This window comes from Psittacula echo (assembly GCF_963264785.1).
Source record: "Psittacula echo genome assembly, chromosome: 9".
Classification (NCBI taxonomy): domain Eukaryota; kingdom Metazoa; phylum Chordata; class Aves; order Psittaciformes; family Psittacidae; genus Psittacula; species Psittacula echo.
The window spans coordinates 2593211-2616280 of record NC_137745.1 but is presented as its reverse complement, the minus strand read 5'-3'; the positions used below and the strand labels follow the sequence as shown (position 1 = coordinate 2616280).

The 23070-nt window shown below is 40.5% G+C and overlaps 1 protein-coding gene across 9 annotated transcripts in view; it reads right to left on the bottom strand.

Annotated features, from left to right (window-relative positions):
• Positions 1-6850: 6850 nt before the first annotated feature.
• The window catches only part of LOC308224905 (nucleolar protein 8-like), a 29725-nt gene continuing 13505 nt past the window's right edge, over positions 6851-23070 (bottom strand). For 3 of the 9 annotated variants that reach the window (XM_080625239.1, XM_080625240.1, XM_080625241.1), the window contains exon 17: positions 15619-22855. In XM_080625239.1, coding sequence (XP_080481365.1) covers positions 22802-22855 — 54 coding nt within the window. In that variant the 3' untranslated portion in view covers positions 15619-22801. Of the gene's footprint in view, positions 7896-10441; positions 10525-15618; positions 22856-23070 lie in introns of those variants that run through there. The other 6 variants (XR_013957608.1, XR_013957609.1, XR_013957610.1 and 3 more) reach the window with 6 other exon arrangements.

Sequence of the window (23070 nt, the reverse complement as noted above, 5' to 3'; positions counted from 1 at the left end):
GTACCCAAGCTGACATCCCACTGAGATCTTTCCACATTTGCCTCCTCTTACGGACCTGCAAAAGGCACAGCTCGTCACAGCTAATAACATTAATGAGACTTCTATTGGGGTTGCAACACATTTTTGTATTGAGAACATTTGGGCACTACTATTTGCCTAATTATTCCTCACCTAATTAATTATACTGGCAGTTGTAGATCTTCAGGTACATAAATACTCTCCTGTGTTTGTTCAAGTGGAAAGATTCCCTGTAACCCAATATATTGACATTAGCATAAAACCAGCTGCATAACCTCCACCCAATATGGAAAATACTGGAGCTCCCTAAAAAAAGTGCGTTAAAAGCTCCTTAGACTTCTATGCTTTCCCCAATATAAGTAGTTCCTTGTTTTCAAAAGTATATTACAATTCTTATTTGCTCATTCAGAGGGAATAACAAAATTCATCACTCTGCTACGTTACTCAGCACTTACACATACAGCTAGGAATGAAAAGAAAGAAAAAGTACTTGTGTCTAAGTGTAATATTTTGTCTTAATGGCTTTCATTCCAGTGGAGACACAGAGAACTCATTCACCCAACTCTTCAGAGGAGAGCCCACAGCACTGACTACGTCAGCCTTGTGAAATCTGGCCAAAATCCACTTTTAGGGAGATCCACAGAAAAATGGATTTCTCCCAGCAGGAAAAAGAACTTCACTCTGCAAAAGGACAAACCCTCTACAACTGACCATATGCACAATTCCATTAACAGTTAACTGACTATCCAAGCTTCTGAACTGACAAATCACTTACCATGCCAAGCTCTCCTCCCCAGACTATCCATTCCATGCAATATATTCACTTTAACACACACTTCAGACTTGAATATTTTTCGAACAATTACAAATTACAATAGATGAATGTCTTCAGTAACTCCATGTCACCAGTTTCTGTACTTCCCAATGTGTGTACAACCACCTTGTTTGGTTTGGTTCAAGACTAGTAATATACATAAAAATTTGCTTTTGAATGCCAGAACTATATGCGCCAGCAGGTAAGTATTTCAGCACTATGGGCAGAATTAACTTTTATGAAATGACAGTCAAAAATCTGGGGACATATTTATGGCTAGTAGCTCCCTTAAATCCCATCTTGAGTTACACAGAGTGTCTTGGGATGCCTGTTTGTGACTGTCATTCAGTTATATCTCGGGTTTGATAAGTCTAAATATTCACATCATTTTGAGAGTTCTCATTATCACTGTACTTTTAAAACAAACATCTTACGACACAGACCACCCATAATGTCTCTATTGACTCTCCCTTATCACAGACTAAATTCAGGTTTCCAGTTGGAAGCCATCAGCTTTGAAAGAACTGGTTAAGTATTTTAATGAGGTGCTGGCTTAGAGCTCCAATTTTAATACTCAGAAGGAACAACAGCTGATAACTTCCAGCCTCCAAGGCTACATGACACATTATTTTTTAAGAATATGAACAGGATTATTTAATGTTACAAAACAGAATTAGACTTTTCATTCTCTGGGACTGTAAAATTCTTTCAATGTGGATTACCATTAGGTTTTCCAAACACTATAAACATTATCAATTCTACTCAATGCAAAAGCTTCCAGCTGTGTCAGTCTTAAAACTGCAATTAAGAAAAAAACCATGCCAATTAATTGAAGAGCCTCACAAGATAAAGGCAATACAAGGTTCTTTCTGAAGGACACTTCCCAGTTAATATAAGACTCCTGTTTAATTGTCCAGCAGTCAAGAGTATTCTATTACTTGGCATTCTTGCTTAATTGGAGTTGTACAAACAGAATGACTCTGCAGCAGGTTAGGCATGGATTTTACATTAGTCACCACAACATAAATAACGTATTTGAAACCTCAGCTATGGATACAGCAGATTATACGCACAACCAAAAAAAGAATGCTTCCAGAATCATACCTCCTACTATCCTAATTGTCAAAATTAAAGGATACATGTTCCCAGAATGACCCAAAATATGTCCTGTCCTACTCCCTCACCTCCAATGAGCAGAGGCTAATCAGTGGGTAGCACAAGCACTGGTAAGAATGTAGTCTGGGTTAAACTACTATAAACCATGCTTTAGCTAGGTATTTAGCCTGGTAATGAATTTGCTGTAAAACAAAATGTAAGAATAGCCCTTGTACTAAAAATGCTGAAGTGAAAGGTGTATGTCTTATACAAAGCTATGTGGAAGTAGAAGACTACTTTAACCACCTCAACTTGCCATCTTCCTCTCTGCCAGGGTGCTACCATCTCTACTACAGAGTCAGCAGATCATGAAAGTGCTATCTTATCATTCAGGCAAAAATTCAGACAAGTTAGCTCAGAAAACCAATTTATATTGGGAAGCTTGTCTAGCTCATTTTGCCTGAAGCAGGTTACAGGACACTCCCATCACCCTTCTAGGTACCTTGCACATGGCAGCAGGTAACCAGAAGTGACAGGCCATAAATGAAATAAACTACAGTGGATTAAAACATTAGATATTGCGAATTTCTGTTGATATTTTGGGGGTACACATTTCCTCATTTCTGTTCGCAAGAAATGAAGGTGAATTCTACCTGATCTTTTCAAATTCCTCTGCACTCAAAAAAGTCAAATTTTAACTAAAAGTAGTAATAATTATGAGAACTAACAGTGAATTAAACCTAATCCCCCCCAAGCCAAAAAAATCCAAACCAATGAAGCTTGCGAACATCTATCCTCCCTTATGTTTCAAGGTTTGTTATTATTATGCAACAGGAATGAAGGTGCTCCATGTCATCTAAAGACATGTGATCCCCTTCCCTTTCATCATATAAACAAGATAATTCACAAGAGCTGGTTCAAGTTCAAGATTACAGCTATTTCCCAACAGCTAAGCCAGGCTGTGATTTAACCATGCCATGGAGAGCACGGCTTGGCAGCTCAGACACAGAACTGCACACCAACAAGCTCACACAGCTCTGCTGCTGCCATGGCTAACCTGTGCTCAGAAACATGATGTGGCACCACCTAGGGATCCAAATTGCTCCAAGCCAAAGCCAACTCAAGTATTACTTCACTGTCACCCTAAAACTGGAAGCACACTACCAATGTAGCCAAGCTGCCCTTGAGCACAGCCAGGTTGAGCACAGCAAAGCTCTCGAGGTTCTGCTGCCCATGATTTGCCCTTGCAGAACCACCTGGCTGTGCCCATAAAATCACAGTAACAATGAGGTTGGAAAAGACCTTTAAGATCATTCAAGTCCAACCTCTACCTCAGCACTGCCAAGACCACCACTAAATCGTGCCACTAAGGGAGGGCTTCATCTACACAGCTTGTGAACACTTTCAGGGACAGTGATTCCACCACCTCCCTAATATCCAGTCTAAAGCTCCCTTGGCACAGCTTGAGGCCATTATTTTCCTGTCCTATCACCCGTTACTTGGGAAAAGAGAAAAGCCATCTCCACTCTCCATCCTCCTTTCAGGTAGTTGTAGCCCACGCTGCGCTGGTCAGCATTCCTTGCTCCAAGAATGAGGAATCCACACAGCCTAAACACAGGGAGGCTGTTAGGCCTGTTGCTATGGGCTACAACATACAGGATGTATCCTATCCAGATTCTTCTATAATCAGGAATTACAGCCTTATATATGTCCCTGGCAATGGTGAATTCACTGTACATAAATTGTGAGTCAGTCCACATTCTCTCCTAACAAGAACATGAATTTTATAACATTAGAAAGTCTCCAAGAGGCAGCACTTCAATCAATTTCTGATTACATAAGCTAAGTTACTCTTCTGAATAAAGAATAATGATTTAGCACACCAGAGTAGTTCCTAGATTTTGCATGTGGTTTCTTGCCATTTTCTCTCCTGCTAAATGACAGAATTCACTGATTTCTATTTTGTCCCAATTATTTGTTAACTAAAAGCATTTCTTCTTATAAGCTTAACATATAAAACAAACTTCTGCTGTCATATGCTTCACCAATTATGATCTTTAAAAGTATTTCATATATACACATACAGTAGTTAAATACTGCAATGTCATAGAATTTCCTGGCAACCCCAGTATCACCAAAACCATAAGTTCAAAGAAATATAAACAGTAAGATGAGAGCAAAGCAAACTGTAAAGGTCAGAATCCATGCTAGGATGATCAAATGAAGGCAAGTAACCAAAACAAACGATCACATTTCAGAACACTTAACTTAGCAGTTTCCCAACTGTTAACTTCCTAATACAAATTATTTAATGTAGATTAATAAATATTGGAAAGAAAAATGGAAGACACATCACAAAGATGATACGGCAAAGAGAACTGACAGGTCTTGGAACACCACTGAAGAACAAAGTCGCACTGTCCACGGCTGTGTGTCTTTAAAGACATTACATGTCAAAACCCTAGCTCTCCAACTAGTAACACTCTCTGCACCTAAACAAGAAGCTGCCTCTGAGGAAGTATGAGCATGCAGCTTCTTCAGCTTATGGCCCTTCACAGAACACCACAAAACAAATTACTCTCATACAGTGGTAGGGCGCCTTAGGGAAGGAGGCAGCGAAGATTCCAGAGGAGCACTGATAATTTTGCACAGCTCTATTTATGTAATGTTGTAGAATACAATAAACATAAGCAAGAAACAATCGCAAATATCTGGAAGATTTCTGTCAAGTGCTAAACTCTGCAAACCAACCTGCTTCCTTTCTCCCCCACTTCTGTCTTAACAGCCTCTCCCAGCCACCTGCTCCTCCTACATCTCTTGAGCTGTCCCTGGCACGAGACTACAATACATCTCAAATCAACTGCCACAGAACAAGAATTGGCCAAAATCCTGTGGCCAGATGAGCACTAGGCCTGGCACTAGCTACACGAAAAGAGCACATGCTCCTTTAAGCATCAGCAAGTCTTCAGCTTAGTTTCTACTGTTTACAAGCAGGTAAAAACAAATAAGAAAGTGCAGTGCAGAAGAAGATATGACTGAATATTTCCCTAATAACCTAATACAGATGAAATGAGACATCACTAGCAACTGTTAGATGCTTAATTTTAGTATCTTACCTTTTATCAGCAGCACAAAAGTCAACATTTTCACAAATACAGTATTTTACCATCTGAAATATGGCTTTAGATACCATTTCAGGGGAATGATGGTTGCTTGTTGTGTTCAGAGTCAGATCTAGGACAGCTGGTATTCCACAGAATCCTTGAAAGCATCTGAATTAAGTGGCTAATGAACATTGCACCTGGAGGCTTTATAGGACATTTTAAAGCTTGTGCATACCACAGAAAAGCACTTGGACTCTGAAGTGGACTATGACAGTATTTGTATCTATCTGGGTAGGAGGGATTACCCTCTCTGAATATGTTCAGTAAATTCTGAATGTCAGTGTGTCTTAAATGCCAGCACTCATCAGATTCAGCTGATCAACATTTATTTGTGAAATAACCAGCTAGAATAACCCTCCTAGTTTCAGATTGCTACTTCAGTGAGAATGCTGACAACCCGCTCATACACAGAAATCTGCTCCTTTTCAGCACTTCCTTATTTTGCTGTCAGTCACTGAGGCTACTCTCAGTAAACTGGCTCAGGGTCCTGGCTTCATAATCATTTCATACCATACCGAACCTAAATAGAGGAAGCCCTCATATGAAATAGTTACAGCACTTTTGATAAAGGAATGAAATGCAAACTTCACGCTATCTTTTAAGAGGCTGGTGCCTTCTCCGCTTGTACTAGAAAATCTGCACTTTCTGATCTGATAATAAAAAGAGCAGCAGAATAAGATAGGGATCATGGACCTAAGATTGCAGAGAATAATCCTAATACTTATTTTCTAGAACTAAGCAATATGAAATGCTAGGAATATAAGCAGGGAGGTTGTTTAGGTTTTGGTTGTTTGGGGTTTTTTTTCCTTAACAGAGAAACCAAGAAGGGCAGCTGAGCACCAAAGTGCACTCTGGCAGCCTGCAGGAGGCAGGCACCTCATTTTTATTTGTAGCTTTAAAAATTAATCCTGCTGCCCAGGCTAGTGTTGATCTGCCCTATTTACAGCCACAAGGAACCAGAGACAAACACAGCTGAAGTCCTGCAAGACCTGGCAAGCCAACGTAAAGGCACTGCTTTATTATTAGCGGCGTTCTAATGCTTGAATCCTCCATCAAAGAAGAAAATCACCAACGGCAATTAAGTATGAATAAACACAAAGCACATTCAAATGACCACCTGAGGCGCCCGAAGGAGACTGACATTAACCAGCTTCACACTCATCCTCCTCAGCATAGGCCTGAACCACCTTTGCGTCCAACCACATTCGACAGTTGTTCCCTTGAATGTTGCTTGTTTTGTTAAAAATCAGAAGCTCAAAACAACTGTACAATTTTTGAACCTAAAAATAGCTCTCTAAATTGTCTAATATATTTCCCACTGTCCTGCACTAAGGCTTTTATCTTAGGTCAGAACAGAAGAACTCCAGACCCATGCCAGTGTTAGATACAGAGATTCGTGAAGTGACGTAAGGACAATAACAATTATATGTTGGGAGGTTATTTCCGACGAGCAGGAAGTTCGGGGGGGGTGGGTGGGTAGAGAAGTCAAATTGTGTCCCAAGAATAGGAAGGAAAACTTTTTAAAAGTTTTTAAAATGCACTTCTCCATTTTATCTTTCTTTCTCCCCCAAGACCAAAGGCAAAGATCTCGTGATTCTTCTACATCAAAAGAATTCATATCTCTATAGAATTAAAATGTTTTTATTCTCCAAAATAGTCAAACTACAAGGTTTTACTACTGAAACGTAAAAATGAAAATGAAAACATGACCAAAGTATCCCTCAGTTCAATTGCAAGACACATAAAACGCTACCTGACAGCGTCAGTTTTCCATGGCAACGAAGTTTCACAAACAGGAATGGCATGCTTGAAACATTCCTTTAGAAGATTCACCACAGTTGAAAAGCTGAGCAGGTTGTGAACAAATACAGTGATCATCGCTGCAGGAATTGTATAAAGAAATCAACTCCTTAAGCACTCTGCATTGCAGTTTCAGTTAATTATCAACTAGAACAAGAAAATAAAATAGACCTTGGCTATCAAGCCGAGACCGGAGTTTTCAGGAATGAATCATTTTGCCATGGGAATGGGACAGGACTTCCACAGAAAATCCTACCCACCTTCTGCCCGAGCTTACTAGCACAAGTATAGAAGTGGCAACAGCGGTGGCACCATCTCAGGAAGATGAGCTGCTGTTCCCACTGTTGCTGCACATGGTCACGCACTTTGTCTTTTCCAGGCTGCAATTTGAGAGGTTGAAAATAATCATATAGAAGGCTTTTTGTTGGTGTTGTTACATTACACTTCTAACTAATCTAGGAGCCCTAAATAGTTTCATTACAAGCTGGGTTTATTACATCTCCATCATGTAAAACCTACTGTATTTAAACCTAAGTTTAAAGCACTACTCCAATACAGAAGAAACATACTTTTGCGATTACTTTCGAACAAACATTTGTTAGACTACAGAACAGTATCAAACCTATCTTTTGTCAAAGATAAATGAGGCTGTTCCATTTGCCAACACATTTTTCCCACTGCCTCCAACAGCTGTAACCTGACAACGACAGCAGCAATAAGTTAACTGCCAAGTCAATCCCACAAGTTTTTATTCATTTAGAATTAAAACCAGTGACTGCACTTCTTAAGCACTGCTCCCTCTCCTTTTCTTGACAGTACAAAACACATCATGTATACTTAGCATCTCGTATACTCCCACTCAAGCTGTAGAACATGGCAGCATCCAAGCATCCACAATTTTCTGCATTGAGGCATAAATGGATTGTAACTCATCAGTCAGTTTGCTTTGCGAAGTAGGTATTACAGGTCACACACATGGCAGGAGAGTAGTGTGCAGAAGGTATCTAGGAGATAAAAATCTATGTGAATCTACAACAGAAAAGGTACAGGTTTAACCTAGAAAAGAAATAAAACACCACAGCTGTCTTCAAGACACTATAGCATGTCAAATTCAGCTTTGCTTATGCTTAGATGACCTTTCTTGGAAGGGCTGTAGCTATTTTTTTTTAATCCCTTCCAATTTCAGCTTTTTCTAAATAGACTAGAAAAGAACTAAGCCTGCAGATGTGCATTTTGACTAGTATTTTATAGAAAAAATAACTTCATCTGTGAGGCTTATGAAGAAGATATTCAAACCAATGGCTTCTCTGTTACCTGTGCTCTTTCTCCTCACTATGACTGCACTTGGTTACTTGTACTAATGGCACGGATGACAGCCAGCCTAAGAACAGGAATTTAAAGAGCTGCAATGTTTTATATCCCATTACTTTAAGTGTCACATGCAAAATTAAGCTAGTATAAATAGCTCTCTACTACATGCAGGGGAACTAAAATAAGATCTTGCATATTGGATGTCTAGTACCAGTGATCATGTTTGTGAAAATGACTGTACACCAGGTACTGCATCCCTAGTGGCAAAAATGCCTTCAAGGGGAGAATCCAGCAGGGAGAAGACTGTAGAAACTCGCGTTAGGTTTTCAGGTATTGTGCAGTGTGTGGGCATCTGCACCAAGGGAGCAGCCCATAGAAGGAGCAGGAAGAGGAACCCGACACAGAACAAAAGTTTTTATGTGATAAACATACGGACAGAGGTCGTTTGGCATCAGACACACGGTACCTAAACTAGATAACTTGCTTGAATAAAATGCTTTAAGTCAAATAACACCTAAAGCGTTAGAGTCATTTGTCTTGTCTGCTTATGTCTCTGGAACATTAAAAAAAAAAAAAAAGAAGAAAAAAAGGGTAAAAAAGGAGAAAAAAAGGAGAAAAAAGGGAGAAAAAAGGGAGAAAAAAGGGAGAAAAAAGGGAGAAAAAAGGGAGAAAAAAGGGAGAAAAAAGGGAGAAAAAAGGGAGAAAAAAGGGAGAAAAAAGGGAGAAAAAAGGGAGAAAAAAGGGAGAAAAAAAGGGAGAAAAAAGGGAGAAAAAAGGGAGAAAAAAGGGAGAAAAAAGGGAAAAAAAAAGGGAGAATAAAGGGAGAAAAAAGGGAGAAAAAAGGGAGAAAAAAGGGAGAAAAAAGGGAGAAAAAAGGGAGAAAAAAGGGAGAAAAAAGGGAGAAAAAAGGGAGAAAAAAGGGAGAAAAAAAGGGAGAATAAAGGGAGAAAAAAGGGAGAAAAAAGGGAGAAAAAAGGAGAAAAAAGGAGAAAAAAAGGAGAAAAAAAGGAGAAAAAAAGGAGAAAAATGGAGAAAAAAGGAGAAAAAAAGGAGAAAAAAGGAGGAAAAAGGGAGAAAAAAGGGACAAAAAAGGGAGAAAAAATGAGAAAAAGGGAGGAAAAAAAGGAGAAAAAAAGGAGAAAGAAGGGGAAAAAGGGAAAAAAAGGGGGAAAGAAGGAGGAAAACAAGGAGAAAAAAAGGCTCGTTAACCAAGTGTTTAACTGCTGCTCTGTGCTGATGAGCTCAGCACTCCTTTAGCTATAATTTGACATGTTTTGCAAAGCTGGTGATTGTGAGCATGAAGGGGCTGAGCATTGAACAGAACCTGACTGTGAATTTGTTTCTCTGCAGCTGTCTCAGCTGTGCTGCCAGGAGAAAGCAAAAAGCAGCGATGAACACCCCGATGAACTGCTGGTGAACCGGGAAAGCAGAAACTACAAACGTGAAAGTATATGCAATGAGCTTGCATTGTAAAGAAAAGACTATTTTGAGCAATATTCTATTTGTTTTCTTAGCAGGAAGGCTAAAGGGCTCAAAAGCAAGTGCTTGAAGACTTGCATGTATTTTGGAATATCTAAGCATGTCTACACGTGGTCTGATTTGCTGCAGAACTCCGTGTTCAGCAATTTGGGGGGGGGGGGGGGAAGTGTTCTCAATGTATGCTCAGAAAAAACAAAATTAGGCCTTTTATGGTTTTGGGGTTTGATTTGGGGGGTGAATATATTGAAACGTTATTTGGAATAAGAAAAGTTACTGGTGTGGCATTCTCTCTAAAGAACCAGTTCTTGAAATCATGATTAGAAAGAGATCTCCAGCTTTCAGAAGTAAGAATACTAAAATTTTCACTTTTTCAGTTGCAAGGAAAAAACCCCCAAACCAACCCAAACCTTACAGCCAGAAAAATCTTGTTTGAGCTTTACAAGTCTGCAAGCCCATTGCATTAAGGTCTAATTAGTAGCTTCCTGCTATTTAGATTTGTTAGTACTGAAGGGAAAGATAAGTTATCTTCATGGAAGGCAAAATTAGCTTAAGGAGGATAATTAAAATGGGGTTTAATGAGCCTCCTACAAGATACATTTATGGAACAAAGACATGAAATCTTGACACGAAATAGCCAAGGTTATGTGATCTCCTAATTTTTGTCCAACAACAAAGTGGCATACAGCAATAACATACCATATGTAAGGCGGACACTGCAGCAGAGTTGACATTTTTAGATGGCTAACAAACCTCCACTTACCCAATTGACGCAGCTTGTCAAAATTTATCTTGGCTCTGCAGTGGTAGCATTCATATCCTTTAACTGAAACAAACAACTGAACACTGAAAATTCATTACAGTGATTCAAACACAGAGTAGAGGCAGAAATTAAATAATTAAAAGTTAAACATGAACTATAAAGTATGGAAGAGAAAGAAGTTAACAGAAAACAAGAGGGTTAAAATCTTGATCTATCAAAGCTTATATCAAAGCTGCTGTATAGTGGTTTAATTTACCAATCCGCACTCTCTTTTGCCGTTGTCTTCACGACTAAGGTATTACAGCTTTGTATCCCATGATGCCTGTAAGACTATCCCAGCCAATGTCAGTTTTCCAACACATCTGAGACACTGCTGTTACTAGGCTAGAATTATTTCACAGTGACAGCTCAGAGCGGGATATGAAGAATATATCCTGACCTTCCTAATCTTCCCTGTCAGAAAGAATGAACAACAGGTTCATGTGCCACCTATTTTGTTTCCTAACTACTGTTCAGGCCTCATCCAACTTACTCCACTAGCTTGCAAAGCTTGGCAGAACATCAGCAAAGGACAGGTACAGTCAAAACACCAAGCAGGTCTAAACTGTACAGCATTTTTCCCTGGGATACTGTGCAGTTGTCTAGTATCTCCTCGTAAGAGTGGAAAGTAGAAACTGGACAGGGAGAGCACTAACTCTGCTCATCTCATGGACCATGGTCTATCTACAAAATGGCAACTTGATGGTTTAGAATTTTGTTTTGGTTATTTGCAGAATAGTTATTTGCTTTCATAATGAAAGTAACAGAATCAATGTCATATTCTTCTCTCTTCCCCCCTCCTCTCCTGCGCAATTGCACTAAAGTTTTGAGTTTCTTGACATAAGTTCTTCTATTGCTAAGAACAAATAGAAGGCACAACTAATCGGTCGATGACTTTTTTCTGGATGTATACCTACCTACTGCACACTTCCTAAAAAGCAAAAAGTCTCATCTTCAATCTTGTACATGTCTTAGTGATCCATACAGAAATCAATGACAGGTACACTAGTTACAAGAGCAGACCCAAGTACCTACTACATCTACCAAAAAGAAAAACTATAATTCAACACTATTGAAATAGTACAGCATTCCATATTGATGCTACACTAAGAAACTAGTCTTAGAGCCTAGTTTCACTGTATGTTGTTGAAAAGCACCACAGCAAATCTGCATAACTCCCTCATGTACAGTACGTATACTCCCTCATCGCATGGCGCCCAGAAGGGGTAACTATTTCATATCAATGTCACTTTTATAGACTGCTGACTGCTTTATAGCACCTGCAGCAGTTTTCTTTCTAGCTGTGTAGCATGCAGCTATCACATGCGGTTACATCTCTCTGCTTGATGACTTCTTTTGAAATGTACTATACTATGCCTTTCCAAAGCAGAAAAATGCAAAGCATTCAAGTGTCATTCAATGAGTGCTCAGCATATAGCCCATTTCTTCACTTGCCTTACGAGAACCGCAACAACACAGATAAAACTGGACCTTGCAAAAGCATCATGCTTGGACATTCAGTTGAAAAAAAAACCCCACAAATATTCTACTTATGAAATAAGTTCAACATTTGCACACCTGTTTTTACAAAATCAAAAGAGCAAAGGACTTTTAAATGATGATACTTCACATTGTTAAGCAAAAAAGAGTTACCAAATCACAGACTTAATACTGACCATTCAAACAAAGTAAAGGTTCTACTTGTCTTCAGATAAGCACTAGAAACACCACACGTAACACTTCAGTGAGCTTATTCTTTGGAAAGCGGAATGCTCATGTCCCGTATGTGCCACATGCTGTTGTGTGATCACAGATCAGTGTCCTCAGCTACCTGTCCTCAGCCTACCTTACAGCTGAGCAGCACAGTATCGGTTTTTTTGTCTGTGGATAAGACAGCATTTAAAAACCAAATGCAAACAAGATTATGGGATATAAAATACCATAAAGCTAAATTCAGCGACTAGTCAGAAACAGCAGGTCAGGTTACTCAGCAGCACAAAAGGCCTCTGTGTTTAAGAACCTGCCTTTTAAAGAGGTACTGTGTATATCTTCCCTGCAACTTAACTGCTGCTACTGTAGGTTGGACTTCATTACCAAAGCAGGGACACTGCTTGCTACCAGATTGTTAAACAAATCTGATAATTAGGCTGGAGATGGAATTGCCCCAGTTGCCCTAGCAAATGAAAAATTAAGTAAAAGACTGCTTTCCCTCTGTTCCAAAACACAAAGTAGTGGGCAAGACATTTAAAGATCCCTTTCTTCTGTATTTCTATTATCCAGTGCCTCCAAATGTCTCAAACACGTGGAAGGTGGGACCAGAATCCGGTTCCTCAATACCAGCTTTTCTAACTTGCATTAACTCTTAACCTCTCTTTCTTTACAGTGCAAGGTTACTTGAAGGCTACATCTGCATTAGCTGTCCAACCCCCTCCATCTCAGTACAGGAAATGCACTAACGTTAACGGCATGTGATTCAGCAGCCCATAGTACAGCATGAGTTACGCTGTGCTGTGTGCTGCAGCTTTCCAGGACTCCCATTGCTGTAGCCTTGTGAATCAAAACGGATGTTGGCAAACTGCAGTAACTGCCAATAAAGTTTGTTCACTGTCTCCTAAGTCCTCTTGAAAACTCTGTGCACAGAAACTCAGGCATTTTATTCAGCTACACTGTAAAGCTGGCACTGCTGAATAGCCTACAGAGAGGTGGAAGGAACAAATTACAGAACCGTTTCCTGGCAGATAAACTGAACAATTAAACAGAAAAGGCTTGGTTTAACCAAGTTCTACTGCGCAAACCAGACTGAAAGCTTCAGGACATCTTCTTAACGCCTGCAGTTCAGAAGCGGGGCAAGGAAAGAGCATATAAAAAATAAAAGCAGAGGAAGCACTACAAATGCTTCCACTTCATCTGACATCTCTGGATTGGCTTGGGGAGCTGTTGCTACACAAACTCTGCCTGCTCCTAAGTAAGTAATCCTAGTAAGCCTCACTCTCTGCTACAGCAGACTAACAAAGCAGCATGGCAAGTTTTACCAAATGAGAATATCAGTGACTTCCCCACCTCAAGCTAAGAGAAGTAACAAGTTTGCCTCAGAACATACAACTCCCTGAAATGAAACTGTATACAAGCAGAAAACCTTCATCTACACACATTTCATTTGAAGCCATGCAAAGTTCCGCTATATCAGCTCTTGTTTCCAAAGTGATAGAACATGACTCAAATTCCTGCCAGTGTCTTTTCCGATAAAACCTGAGTGATCATTGTAAGAAGGAAAGCAGAGACCAAGGTGAGGCAATTTCCGAAGGTACTAAGCTGAAAGTAAATTAAACTCCCTCCTAAAACAAAAAATTGAAATACCCGTAAAGGTTTGTGGGGTTTACTTGGATTTTTTGGGTTTTAATTAAAAAATGTTTTCCCTTTTTCTATGACCTGTGCATTAAAATCAACTCCCACAAGACCGTACCTGAGACTCTATAAAATCTCATCTGTCCCAGCATTAATTGTTCTTATTGGAAATCAAGGGTGTGCCCTAGCCCAAGAAGAATTGATGCAAAAAAAATACCTGCTGCTTAAAGATATGAAATGGAAAACATAACAAACTACCTCTTCAGCTCCTAATGTAAGGCCAAGCAATGCTGTATTTGGAACAAACCCCAGAAACTTAATAAAATTAACAACTTGAATGTTCTGAGAACCAATATGCTTGAGCCAGCCTTGAGCACACCCTGGGATTCAGCAGTGCACTTGATCATGAAAAAGTAATATTAAAGACCATCAGTAGTGTAATTGTTACAGCTTTAAGTGTCACCTTCAAAAGGAGCAGTAATGTAAAAGACCTTGGATGCAGATTTCAACAGTCAGTGGGACTTGAATCTCCACCACTAGACCTGATTCATTTGTGGTGAAAGGGAGAATTCTTCACCAATTACAAGAAATAATTGGCCAAGAAGTCATGAGCCCTTTGTAATGAGAGTTAAACACACGTGGCAATTAGATATCTGTACTTTTGGTATTGCAACAGTACACATTAGATCCATAAAACAAGTGCATGTACAAACATGTTACTAGTAAGCTGAATTCCTCAGTTCTGCATAATGCAAAATAGCAAACAGAATTTTATTTCCTTCGAAGCTGTGCTTGGACATAAAGCATGGCTTGAACTCCACCAATGCAAAAAAAGGTGGTGACACAGACGAACAGCAAATAAGGCAGGCAGTTACATATGACCCTCCAGCTTCCTTACGGCACCTTCAGGGCAGGTAGAGAAAGGAATGCTGGCACGTCTCAGCTGCTTCCATGCACCATCCAGTGGCCATGGCTGCACAGACAGGAGATTGTGGCAAATGCCCTGTGACCTTAAAAATTCATGGATTTCTGAAGACAGAATCATAGAATAGTTAGGGTTGGAAAAGACTTTAAGATCACTTAGTTCCAACCCCCCTGCCATGGGCAGGGACACCTCCCACTAAACCATGCACCCAAGGCTTTGTCCAACCTGGCCTTGAACACCGCCAAGGATGGAGCATTCACAGCTTCCCTGGGCAACCCATTCCAGTGCCTCACCACCCTCTCAGTAAAGAATTTCTTCCTTATATCCAATCTAAACTTCCCCTGTTTCAGTTTGAACCCGTTACCCCTTGTCCTATCACTACAGTCCCTAATGAAGAGTCCCTCCCCAGCATCTTTGTAGGCCCCCTTCAGATACTGGAAGGCTGCTATGAGGTCTCCATGCAGCCTTCTCTTCTCCAGGCTGAACAGCCCCAACTTTCTCAGCTGTCTCCATACAGGAGGTGCTCCAGCCCCTGATCATCCTCGTGGCCTCCTCTGGACTTGTTCCAACAGCTCCATGTCCTTTTGATGTTGAGGACACCAGAACTGCACACAATGCTCCAAGTGAGGTCTCACAAGAGCAGAGTAGAGGGGCAGGATCACCTCCTTTGACCTGCTGGTCACGCTTCTCTTGATGCACCCCAGGAATCCAGTTATAAATGTGGAACTAAAAGAACAGAGGTCATCAATATTTTAATAATGACATAAAGAATAGTTTCCTCAGCATCTAAATTTCAGTGGTGTGTTGACAGTATTATTAATATTATATTTAATCAGTATTTCTTCACATCTTTTTTTTTTTAAATGAGAATTTTATCTTGAAGTTACTGGTTTTGATAGATGTATGAACAAATATTTTCCTACTCTTTTGAACAAGTAACTTCACCTTGATTTCTTTGCAATAGAGCTGTAACATCTTAGCCCAGTGTTTGCTTCTATAAGGAGCACCATAAGTCACAATTGTTTTCATGTCAATACCATCATTTAATTAAGCTTTATAGTCTCACCCTCCCATTCAATTCGTGCTTTAAAACCCTCTAGTTGGAGGTGGGAGGGAAGTATGAGGATATTTAAAGAAGGAAAGGATTCCCCTCAAAGGAAGGGGAGCCCAAATTAACTTAATATCTAAAAATTAATCCCCAACTACCTCAAAAACAGAAAACAAACAAACAAAAAAATAACAGAGAAAAAAAAACCACCAAAACCCCCCCCAAGACAGCCCCATTTAACTCAGCAGGCACTTGTTTCCTTCCCAAAATGTGTTTATAGGCTATTGGCTACTTTTCCTCAGAGGAATATACATCAGCAATAGGTACATCCATCCCTTTATGTACTGTCTAAGCACTTAGTAGTAGGCTTAGCCTCATCAGACTTACTTTTTGCACAATAATCTTCATTCAGCTGCTTGCTGAGGTCTCTGCCTTGCAGCTGATTTTGAGCTTTCTAATGTAAATTCTGCTTTAGCCTGTGACTCCTTACAGCTTACAGTGAAAGGACTGGCTTAGAATTTCTAAGTACAAACTTCAAACAAAATAAATAGGCTGCCTAATTAAACCTTAACTTTAGGAAAGACTTACTGCAGTGTTTTCTGAACTGCCCTAATCAACTGTCATGTACTCTGGTTTAAAGCAATATCCTGCTAACCCCCATTAACATCTTTATTGAAAATACACAGATTTCAAGTTAATTCAAATTACTGCATCTTATATGCCAGATTCATCTCAAAGAAGCTAAAAAAGTATTTCTAAGGGCAAGAATATTTTTAGTTTATGTATAAGCAAATGTTAAAATAAATAGGGCATGAAAAACATTGTCAAGATTTTTTTCTGGTTTTATTTATTTATTTATTTTTTAACTACTTGGCATAACTCAGTGTTAAAAGGCCAAAGATTGAATCAGACAAACCTAAGCTCTAGACACATATTCCAGCACGGAGACCCTCTTACAATCTTCAAATAACCAATTCATGAACATCTTCACATCACATTCCTTTTTCTTCTTTTAAGCGTAAGAACCTTTTCAAGCATGTATCTGCTTTGTTCTTTCTTCTTTAAAGAAAAGCACCCAAAAAATCCTTTACTTTTTTAACTGACAATAGTCTTCAAGAACACTTACAAGGGACAGGCCCCCCTTTTCTCCTTTTAAAGAATTACTATTTTCATGATGCATTTTACAATGAGGGAATAGATTATCTTTCACAGAACATGAATACTATTAGGATACCATTGTGGAAAGTGGCTGTATCATTCAGTTAGCTATATGGCGTTTACACTTAACAAAGCACAAAATGAAAACAGAGAACAAAAGCCAGACAGCAAGAAAAACAAGGATTGTAGGCAGAGGTGGGGGGTGTCCCAAGTTTTCTTAAAAAGTATCACTTTTCAAAAACAAACTACATCAAAATACATACGTTTGAAGTGAGCACTTGAGAACTGAAAAGCAAAACCACGCTAATCACACAGTCTAATAAAACTGATGTTGAAAAGAGCTGTAATTCCCAGTAGAGCTGCTTCTAGAAACATAGGAAAAATTAAACCTTACTAGAAAAGATATTGACAAATATTGAGAAACTTCCCAAAGCATCCCTTACAGAGATGAAAGCTGTGCATGAAAGGTTTATTATCTGCTGCTCCAGTTGCACTGGATCATAATCACTGATAGAAAATGTAAGCCACAAATATATGGACGAGGAGAAGACACTTAGTATGGCTAGGAAGTTACAAACCTCTCCATGCCAAAGAACAGAGTCATTTGAAGGTATCATTGGTTGTTAGAACAAAAATAATCCTTTGGCTTCTTTGCTCGGAAACCAACCACTGGGTACAACCTACCAACTAGCAAGTTGTGCTTTGGATGGTGCCAGCCTGGTTAACCATGTCCTAACTCTGCCCTCACCTGACAAGAGCTGGTTCTCTGGGAGCTAGTGTGGATTAGGCCCCAAAGGAGGTGAGCATGGTAAAGCTGGCCAGGGGGCCAGGAAGGACTTCAGTACAAGCATGAGCAGCAACCAGGCATTGTGCTGCTTTGTTTTGACACCAAGAAGCTGTAAATCATGGGTTCTCCCCGAGCCCATTTTGTGTTGAGTTGCTTGGTGCTACTACAATCAAAGTGCAAGAGCAAAAAAAAGCCAAAAATTAGGGAGTTGGATCTTTGCTCTCTACCTGAATTCCAGCTGGCAAAAACCAACACAGGACATACCTGCCTCTTTGTACCTGCCATACTGGTACCACTTAGTTCCACAATTATAACTTTATGCTTACGGCTCATTATTCCCATTAGGAAATTCCCATTAGTTTAAGCTTTCATACTTTTTCTCAAAAAACCAAAAACAAACAAACAAACAAAACCAACCAAAAAACCCCCAAACCCCAAAAGTAAAACAAAAAAACCCCCAAAACCCAAACCAAGAACAAATAAAACCGAACAAGACAAAAAGAACCCCAAATATCCTCCCCAAAAACCAAAAATATCCCTCCCCTCCCCAATCTGTTGGTCCTATGATCCAACATGTCAAAAGCTTCTAGATATAATGAGCAAATGCAAATCTAACTTATTAACGCTACCACAGTAAAAGTTGACACCATTTTCACAATCAGATGTTTAAAACAAGGATCTTCTACACAGCAATTACCTACACTGAGATTATGGGCATATTTGCATTCAGAAAGTCCTTGGTTGATAGTAAAAATAACCCCAAAGTTCTTGGTAGACATTTTAAGGAATTTGTATCAGTCTAAGAGTCTGAGACTGCCATTCTCCAGGGCAAATGGATCACAGCCAAATACATTAACATATAAACAAATTAAACGGAAATGATTCTTCATTTTTGCTCAGCAACACTGTAAGTAAACATGCCCAGTCATCTTCTTCTGGTGCGAGCTACAGCACCAACAGTTTTTGCAGAAAGCAGACTGTTAACCATTCTCACAAGTGTGTGTGTGTGGCTTCTTTTTTTAAGGCACTGCTCACTCAAGTGTTTCAGCACTTACCTGCCTGAGATGAAAATAAGTCAGCAAGCCACACAGAATTATCCCTTATCAGCTCAATCATGGAAACTTATGGTGCAATGTAATATTAGTTACCTTAAGCCACTTCTGTGGTTAAGACTTAGCACATTATCTTGCATTGGACATAGGATAAGAATATGCACATGCTCACTACCATCTCATCTGACAAGCATCTGTTCTTTTAAATACAATATCTTCATCAGAAGCAGCAGGATGATACTTTTGTGTTTTCACAGGTAAAGTACATACCTAGGGCTTGAACACAGGACATTAAAGTACAGCTACTGAAGAGCTGTTCTGTATTAACCAACACCAAGCAGACCATTAGTCAGTAACAAACACAGGCTAAAAATACATTTTTACTGGGGTCTTAACACTAATGCATGGTACCTTTCTGTTTCCAAGGAAAGAAAACTACACGCTTTTGCATTCAGTAGCAATATTCTGCTACACTGCTAAATACATAAAAATTTAAATAGTTCAGTAGCACGACCTCAGCAATTTATGTCCTAATGATTTGAACGCTATTTTCACTCCACAAAGTTGTACTGCTGTGCTATATATAGTGCAGTAAAATGACCATAGCAGACAGGCTTGAGCCAGCTTTCACTGCTTCAAGTTTTCAAAGCCCCTTGAGAAGCCTGGACACTTGTTCATTTAAGTAACTCACACTGACCCCTGTGTTACTATTTGAGTACTGTTGTACTCAGTCCAGCTGGATTAAAGCTAACTAGTGATATGCCTTCTGAACATAGCACAGCCATAACCTCAGGCTGCTGGGACCTTTAGGGAGAAAGTCCTCACTCTCAAGTGGAACAACCTATTTCTGGGTTATACCAAATGGATGTTAATAGTTCTGCAGTAATGAAACACCAGTTTACATCAGCACCTGTCTTCAGCAAAGAGAAGGCTAGCGATAGCTTCCACAGTCACTCCTAAAATGCTGCCTTGCTCAAATCACTTTTCAATGGTGCTTCAGGCATCAGGCTGTCTGGTAAAGAGCACAGGGAAGAGTGACATCAGGTGGGGGAGGAGAAGACAACAGTCAGCTATTACATAAACGATAACTGGTTTTTGCTCCTGGAACAGACTGGTCTCCTTTTATCACCATCTTTCACACCTTCCCCCCTTTCACACCTTTCTCCCTACACTGCAAGGTCTGAAAGCACACACAACATGCTACCAATTTTGCTACAGCAAACAAGGAGCAAGGGAGTCAGCAGGCATATCTTTTAGTCTCTGATGGATTTAGTATCAGCTAATATGCACTCAGGTTCAGAAAAACACAACTGCCAATCTAAACAAGTTAGTTCCTTGCTTTGTGTGCATGCAAACGGGACAACTACAGTTTGCTGAAAAGGAAGGCATTGTTCTTCCTACCTTCTGTGTGAACAGACTGCAACAGCACAGAACTAGCTATCCTGAAATACACACAACAGCACCACCAGATGATGAAAGCTCCACACTTCAGAGAAGGGAATACAGAGCTAAGCAGGAAGTGGCAGCTCAATAAACACAGCCCTGCAAAAAAAAGTAAAATGCACACCAAGGAAAGAGCAACGGGGACGATGGAAAACACTGTTTGCCATCCATCCATCACTGAGTCCTCCTCAGGACCAGCCACCAGCCCACTGGCCTGGACACCACTCTGCCGCCCACAGTGCCACAAAGCCTGTGTGCCTGGTGCTGCCACCAGGTAGGAGCTGGCGCGGCGCTTCCCAGTGGGTATTTCTTTAGCCAGTCATATCAATTTAGTAAACTGATTTGATACAGCAGTCTTGATTTTCAAAATATTCCAAGGTCCTCAGTAATCTGAGTGATAAGGCTCCAGGAAAGCACTAATTGTTAGCAAAGCAAATTAGCCATTTACTGATAGCATCAACGCTGATCCACGCGTAAAGTGCAATTTGACTAGAAAGACGATTTTCTAGCAATGTGCCACTGCATAACATTCTCTCCTGCGCAGAAGTAGTAAGGGAGTACACTGCAAAACATTTATTCAAACTAGAAGGCCCTCCTAGCCTTAGAAAGAGAAAGGATCAGCATGACAAGAGTTCAATTAAAGGTCCTCACAAAACAGCCTGCTAGCAACTTTCTTTCCACAAGGATGTCTTGTGGAGGAGAGAGCCACAAAACAACAAAACACAGAAACCACTACCACAAGAAAATAAGAGCGAAGGACATTTACCTTCAGAAGCTTACTGCACCCCGGCTAGGACCCAGGCAACTGAAGAAGGAGATATTTCATCAATTTCTGCAGGTCTTTGGAATCAGTGCTGCAGTACAAGCCTCAGTCCAGTGACAGGAGGAGTCCCCAGGGGACAGCAGACCAGACTGTGGGCTCAAGGTGAGTACTCAGGCAGCAGTCACTTCCTCAACAAGCACCGCTAAGTCCTGAGACCACTTTCCAAGACAAAACACCAGATGGAGCCTTGGGCACAACCAGAGTAGGAGAAAAGGAAGGTGACATCCCCATATTGGAGAACCCAGGTCCAGTCCAGGCAATTCAGGACCAAGACAGGAACCTTAAGCCCCCAGAAGCCCTCCTCCAGTACCAGCCGGCTGACACTGCTGAGAATGACCAGAGGCTTCCCAGCCTGCTTCCTTCAGCTCCTGCCTTTAGAGCGTCCTCAGCCACCCTCTTCTACCAGCCACCTTCCAGGCCAGACTCTGGTGCTCACGGTTCCCTTCTCCCCAGGCTTCCTGACATTTCGCTCAGCCTTCCGATGCCAGGGCATTCGAGAGCTCCGTCACCTACAGAGCTGACCGGTGCCAGGGAACAGAGACCTCGGTTCACAGCGATGCTGTGCATGGCCACAGCCCTTTGACCAGCTCCACTCCAGCACCGTTGCTCGGGAGTGCCTCGGAGCTCACCGCGCAACCCCCTGAAGAGCACGACCTGCTCTGACCATGGCCACATCTCGCGTCTTCCCAATCACAGCGGTCAAGAAGAGGGGGACAAAGTGCTGCCGCCGAGTTCTCTTTTGGGCCCTCGATACCTTCTTCCCTTCCTCACTGCCTTGATACCTCCTTCCCTTCCTCAAAAGCCTCTCAGGTTCCCTCCCAGCTTGCCCTGCCTTCCTCAGAAAGGACACTGCCCCCTACTCCACTCAATCAGTTTTCAAGCTGCATTAAGACCTATCAGGACAGCACTTGGGGTGCACAGCACCTGTAAGACCACCTGTAGTTTGCCTGAAGAGCAAAGGGCTGTTTGAATCTGTACAATCACCCTGCGGGATTTCCTTCATGCCTTGTCCCCCATTATTCTTTGTTTCAGCCTTCCAGCCCTCCACCAACTTGCAGCCGGGCTGGGGCCAGGAAAGTACTGATGGAGCCTCTCTGCTCAGCACATATGTTCATTGGGTGCAGGAATGAGACCTCGTATGTACTAATATCCTTCATTCAACAGCAAGCATACCACACCAGCAAGATCTGTCCTTGATATTTATTGATGTTCACACTAAATTATGAAGTTAAGAAATCAACTCTGAAGAAATACACTTGTGCCCATTTCAGACATATTCGCTGTTATATATGTGTTTTCATAAAGTTTTGGCAATTTTTTACTCTGGAAATAATGCATTCCAAATATCTGTAAAGCAATCTGAAACGGATCTCTATTATGATGGGCAGATTACAGTATAGAGGGTCTTACAGGCACAGAGCTACCTGCCTTTGGACAACACTGCTTGGCACTGGGGGCTAAGAACATAGCAAAATAACCTGGTGTTGTCTCTGTTGCATGATCACAACAGGAAAAAAAAAAAAAAGGCAAAAACCGAAAAACAAACAAAACAAACCAAAATGCCAAAAAAACCCACCCCACACCAAAAAAGTTCACCACAAACCTGCAAAACGAAGTCGTTTCCAATATTATTTCCTATTAGACCTTTCAAAAACAGTTTCTGAAACGAAATATTTTCTGCAACTTCTCCAAAGAAGAAATACAAAACTGGTCTTATCTGACCAGTAAGATAAGAAATATTTAATGTTTTGCTTTCACTTTCCTTCTTGCATCCTTATGCTTCTTCCGGCATTCCTGAAAAGATTCAAATTTGAGCACGATATTACGAGAAGTTTGGAAGCTCATGTGTCCTGTCTTTATACTTTTTTTACATGAAATCACTGGTCCTATACAATACAGAGATTCAGTAATTTACCTGACTGGACATCACAACATGATGTCATAAATACTTTTATTATAAAACTTTTTAGTTCTCCAGCAATCACAAAGCTTCAAGCCCATCTAAAGAT